Source organism: Cetorhinus maximus, chromosome 3, assembly GCF_964194155.1.
Source record: "Cetorhinus maximus chromosome 3, sCetMax3.hap1.1, whole genome shotgun sequence".
NCBI lineage: Eukaryota > Metazoa > Chordata > Chondrichthyes > Lamniformes > Cetorhinidae > Cetorhinus > Cetorhinus maximus.
Window position 1 is genome coordinate 27362478 of NC_135881.1, and position 6000 is coordinate 27368477.

Consider the following 6000-nt stretch of genomic DNA (forward strand, 5'->3'; position numbering starts at 1 on the left):
ATGGGGCAGGTTTTCTCTCATTAAGGAAAACAACATAAAAAGGCCGCTTTGGACACTTGACCATACCAGGGAGATATTTAATATATAAATATATATATATATTTGTGACCATTGCACTTTGCTTACTAATATCCCGAACTATGTATTTTAGAGCAATATGGCACTTTGTATGTGGAGAATTAGGGAGCACCACAACTGGCCACTCTAATGATCAGCCCTCATGCTACAAGCGGTGGCTTTCCAGTGTTTCAACTGATGTACATCTAGGAATGCAACCCCTGCCCTGTACTAGAGAAGACCTCATTTATACTATTGCGATGATTGACAGTGCACTGTTTAGTCCAGTTGGCTGCCAGTGATTTTGTGTAAAAGCCTAAATGCCGACACGTTATAACGTTCAGACACACGTTCCTCTTGGCTTTTATTTGATGATTGAATGACTGAAGCCTTTTCACAAATGAATTAAAATGATGGCTCCATAGCCAGCCAATGATGTGTGAGGCAGGAGTTTTCTGTAATACCTCTGCTGATTTCCATGCAGGATTTAGTGGATTTAACATCAGTGCATTAGCTGAGGGATAATTTACCAACTCAGTTTGCTGTACTAACCCACCAGCTTTTTGCTCATGGTTTGCTGATATGCATTGCGAGCAGACGAGATTCCCTGCTGGCAGTGCGAACTAGGTTAATCAGCCCTGTTGTTTTCATTAAAAGGAAAATTTCTGCATGTTTCGTCAATTATCATAGCCACAGCTATATCATCTCTCCATTTATAACTAGAGGAACAGTTAAAGCCATCAACATTCCTTTTTTTGGTATAAATTTTGTCCTGTTTGAAAAGAATTTTAAGTTGCCTTTCTGAGCTAGACTTCAAGCTAAACCCCAGTTGGTGAGAGGACAATTTTTATTAATTGTTCTCCAGACATGGGGACGTGGGTTCAAATCCCATCATGGCAGCTGGTGGAATTTGAATTCAGTTAATAGGGAATATAACGCTAGTCTCAGCAATGGTGACCATGAAACTATCGATTGTTGTAAAAACGGACCTGGTTCACTAATGTCCTTTAGGGAAGGAAATCTGCCATCCTTACCTGGTCTGGCCTACATGTGACTCCAGACCCACTGCAATGTAGTTGACTCTTACCTGGCCTCTGAAATGGCCTAGCTGGCTTGCTCAGTTCAAGGGCCATTTGGGATGGGCAACAAATGCTGGCGTTACCAGTGACTCCCACACCCTATGAAAAGAATAAAGGAAAGAAAGAAAATTGGGGAGAATTACTCACCTTAAATGAATATCAAAAATATCTAATACTGAAGCAGCCATGAATGGCCATAAAAAAACTATTCCTCAAGTTTTATGTTAGAACAGGAGAACTCAAGGTCTTTAGTTTATGTCTTATAGTCTCTTGTTTCCATTTGGCTGTGTTTGCTGCCAACAAGGTGCATGCGCAGTTGTATCGTTTCACGTCATGACATCATTGTGAGCAACGGAGATCAGAACACTACTCATTCCCCCAACCTCAGTGTGATACTTATCCTGTCCATTTTAGTTTCTTGTGTGCTTTTAGGATTTTGGAACCAGGAAGGGCTATCTTATTCAGAACAAAATACAATACCCATTTTCACCTAGGTAATTTCCTCTAGCTTTATCTTTTTCTATGGCATGCACACATTTCAAACAAGCAAGCATGTACATAGAGGCTGGAGACTTCAAACTCCCTTTAAAATGCAATCGAGCAAATTTTCATGATCCTGCTGCTGAAGGTACTGAAACATCTGGACATAGCTACAAAGATTAAAAATAGGTTGGGAAATTGGCTGACTCTCTTATGGGTGCGTGATCCTCCTCACCTGATTTTCCTTGATGCTCTGTACCTGGATGATTCAATATGCCCGAGTTATGAGCACAAAAAATCTACACCACTTTTTTAAAAACTCAATGAGAATACTAGATGTATAGATATAGATCTGAGTGGCAATTTAAATTTGTACATCTGTTTTCCATTGTCAGTAAGATTCAACTTTAGGTTTTCTGTGCATGCACGGACAAGTGCACATACGCAGATGGGTGCCAATGACCATCTTGCATTGGTAGGGATCACAGTGTTTCCATTTACAACCTGCCAAGCCATGTAGTCTCGTCATAATAGATTAATAGGAAACTGCACACGGCAGTATATGTTGTAATTTTACTGTTTGATAAACTGCTTCCCAATGTTTTCTCAGCTCAAAAAGAAGGAGGGAAGCGGAGGAAGCAGCGGCATAGGGAAGAACTGAAGAAGAAAAAGACAGCAAAAGTGAAGCATTAATTGTAAGGTGCAGTGGATGATCTTTGAACTCCAGCAGAAAACAGTTATATTTCATGTTAATTGATATAGCTTTACAGGATGTGAATTAAACATGACACAGCATGTGAGTGTTTTCTATTTTTGTGATTTTTTTTTAATAGCTTTGTGAAGTAGCAGAATGATAAATTTATTGATTCCGTGATTTGGTACTTGCTCCTGGTGATGCCAGATCATGGAATGTCTTAGCCAGGGTTCAGGCAAAACTGTTATGTGGCATGTTAATTTAGTAACATTTGCATATTTATTTGGTACAACAACAACAACTTGCATTTGTATAGCACCCATAACAGAAAAACCTCCTTGAGGCATTTCATAGAGGCATGAGGAAAAATGGACACAGAACCAAAGAAGAGGACATTTAGGTGGGCCTTAAGGAGGAAGTGGAGGGGTTCAGGGAGGGAATTCCAGAGAATAAGATCTTGGCACCTGAAGGCACAATTACCATGTACAGGTCAAGGGAAGGGGAAATTTGGAAGAGGCCAAAGTCAGAAGATTAGAGATTTTGAGGTTGGGGGAATTCATAATTGGGGGATGTTACAGGGATAGACAGGGACACAGACACGGTAGGATTTGAACGGAAGAATTTTAATATTTGAGGACACCAGGAATCAATTGAGGTCAGTAAAGCATGAGGGTGATGGACAAGAAGGTTTTGGTGTGGGAAAGCAGGAATTTAGATGAGCTTAACATTTATTGAAGTTGGGAAGTAGCCCCAGAGGTCATTGGAGCAATCAAGTAGTTTTTCCCATTTTCCTTTCCATTAGATGGTCATTGCAACAAACCCTTCTTCCAGTTAGAGTTTTGGAATCAAAAACAGTTTCTAAATTTGTGGATGACACCAACTTGTGGGATGAAGTGGGGTAGGTAGTTAATACTAAGGAGAATTGCAACAAGTTGCAGGAGGACATGAATAAACTTATAGAATAGGCAGGCAATTGGCAAATTATGTTCAACACAGGTAAATGCGTGGTAGTGCATTTGGTTGGCAGCATAGGGAGGCCTTTATTACTTTAAGGTGTGCGTCTTGGTGGGGTAGAGGAACAAAGGGATATCAGAGTACACATAGACCAATCACCAAAAGTCATACTACATTGCTAGCCCGTAAAAAAAAAGACAAGCACCTGGCTTTATTTCTAGAGGGATAGAATTGAGAAGTAGCAAAGTTATGCTCAATGTATCGAACCCCGGTTAGACCACGGTTAGAGTACTGCCATTTTATAAAAAGGATATGGATGCACTGGAAAGGATGCAGAGAATATTTACAAGGATGATACCAGAAGTGTGTGGGTATACATATTAGGAAAGAGTGAACAGGTTGTGTCTGTTTTCTCTTGAAAAAAGAAGGCTGAGCGGTGACCTAACAGAGGTCTTCAAAATTATTAAAGTGTTTGATAGAGGGGATACAGACAGAATGTTACCACTAATGGGGAAGAACACGACTAGAGGCCATTAATGTAAGATAGTCACCAAGAAATCCAATAGAGAATTCAGAAGAAACTTCCTTACCCAAAGAGTGTGGAGAATGCGTAACTCACTACCACAGGGAGTGGTTGAAGCAAATAGTATAGCTGCATTTAAGGGGCGGGCTAGACAAGCATATGAGGAAGAAGGGAATAGAGGGTTACCTTATGCTGATAGATTCAGATGTGGAAGGATGGGAGGAGGCTTGAGAGGAGCACACACACTGGCATGGAGGAATTAGGCCTTATAACCTATGCAACCCTATGTTAATCCTTTGTAGTTCTGTCACTGTCTAGAGCGATGGTATTGTTGAGAGCAATTTGTTCTGATATTAGAAGTAGAACACAACATTTATGGTATAATGTCACAAGTATAATTTTCCCTGTAGCACATTGGCACCTCAAACACCAACAAAGACCCGACACAGAAGATTCCTGGCTTTGATCTTCCACAAAGCTCATTGACAACCTTAGACCACATCTGCACAACTTTGGGAGACGTGGGTACTTGATGCATGAATGGAAAGTTAAGAGCTCTCCAGTGTGCAGCTACAGTCACCCAGGGAATTTTATTTTCCCCGCTATACATCCCAGTCTGCCACATAATTAACCATTCGTTGATGTACCAGCATATGGACAATACAAAACTTTGGGTTCTCTCTCTACAGATGTTGCCAGACGTGCTGAGTTTTTTGGGTTCTCTGGCCTACTCTGCCCATGTCTTTATTATAACATCAGAAATCCTTTTTATGTTATGGGACTGCTTCGAGTTTAAAAACGGAGTCAATTCCTTTTGTTACTAGTTCGCCCCATTTCTAACTGCTGGCTTTGGTCGCAGCAGGGCAACTGCACGGTCAGAGAGTTTGCACAGTGAAATTGCTCAGAAATTGTATTCGACATTCTGATTTTCTCATTCTGGTGGCGGATTTTCCCTGATCCCAGTGCGAGTAACTAATAGTGTAAACAACAGTTCTGCAGTGAGAATGTGATACCTCTTCTATTTCTTGCTGGGTCATTGCAGCACATGCCAGTGACCTACTCCCAGGTACCTACCAGTGAACTTTGTAACCCACCACTGGGAAACGTGCAATTCTTATCAAACTATGCATAGCTTTTGAAAGTAGACAACCGCGCTTGTCCCATTGACATGCATGAAAAGTGACTCACCTCGATCATCCACTGGGTTACCTTGTCAAGAACTGTCTATGGTGAACAGGTTGTAATTATTCTCTAAATAAAGACTAATTTAGACCTTCAAGAAATTAAGTGTATTTTTATAAACTTGTTGGGGAAGTTTCTTCGATTAGACTCCAGGCTGGAATTTCCAACTGGAGTTACACTGGAAAACTCGCTTTCCCAATTTCCCGACAGAAGTGGGCATATTGCAATAGCATGCAACATCATTAAACGTATCTCAAGTCTTTTGCTCCAAAAGCACAGGGGACACCTGCGTTGCTGGTTTGCCTTTGGCATCCGTCATTGCTGTGGGCGATGCAGGGGCCAGGTAGAGTGAGCCAGAGGCTTCGCAGCAATTGCTGGGTTCCAAGGTGTCCAGGGTGCAATCGACTGCACACATGTGGCCATCAAGGTGCCAGCGGGTGAGCCGGGAGTCTTCATCAACAGGAAGGGCTTCCTCTCCATGAACGTGCAGATAGTGTGTGATCACAAGATGCTGATTCTACAAGTCTGTGCAAGGTACCCAGGCAGCTCCCATGATGCTTACATCCTGTGACACTCCCAGCTGCCGGGGCTCTTCAGTGCTCCAGCTCAGCTGGATGGATGGCTGCTGGGTGACAAGGGCTATCCCCTCAAAAGATGGCTCATGACGCCTCTCTGCCATCCAAGAACAAAGGCTGAGCAGTGGTACAACTGGAGCCACGCCTCCACAAGGGCTGTGGTAGAGAGACCCATCAGTCTTCTCAAGATGTGCTTCTGATGCCTGGGCCGTTCAGGGGGTGCACTCCAGTACTCCCCAGATCGTGTGTCGCTAATAGTGGTCGCATACTGCGCTGTGCACAATCTGGCGCTGGAAAGGGGGGGGTCGCAGTGGAGGAAGAAGATGTAGATGCAGATGCTCTGGATGCAGATGATGAATCCAGTAGTGAGTCCAAGGACAAACACACTCAGGAGAACGCTAAGGGGGTAGACGCTGACCCGGGCAATCTCCAGGGAGGCAGGGACACCAGGAGGCT

The 6000-nt window shown here is 42.8% G+C and overlaps 1 protein-coding gene across 5 annotated transcripts in view; it reads left to right on the plus strand.

Moving 5' to 3' along the window:
• The window catches only part of dnajb6b (DnaJ heat shock protein family (Hsp40) member B6b), a 167005-nt gene extending 161935 nt beyond the window's left edge, over nt 1-5070 (plus strand). For 3 of the 5 annotated variants that reach the window (XM_078537164.1, XM_078537179.1, XM_078537177.1), the window contains one exon: nt 2227-5070. In XM_078537164.1, the coding sequence (XP_078393290.1) occupies nt 2227-2309 (83 nt within the window). In that variant the 3' untranslated portion in view covers nt 2310-5070. The remainder of the gene's footprint in view (nt 1-2226) is intronic. The other 2 variants (XM_078537171.1, XM_078537185.1) reach the window with 1 other exon arrangement.
• The last annotated feature ends 930 nt before the right edge of the window (nt 5071-6000 follow it).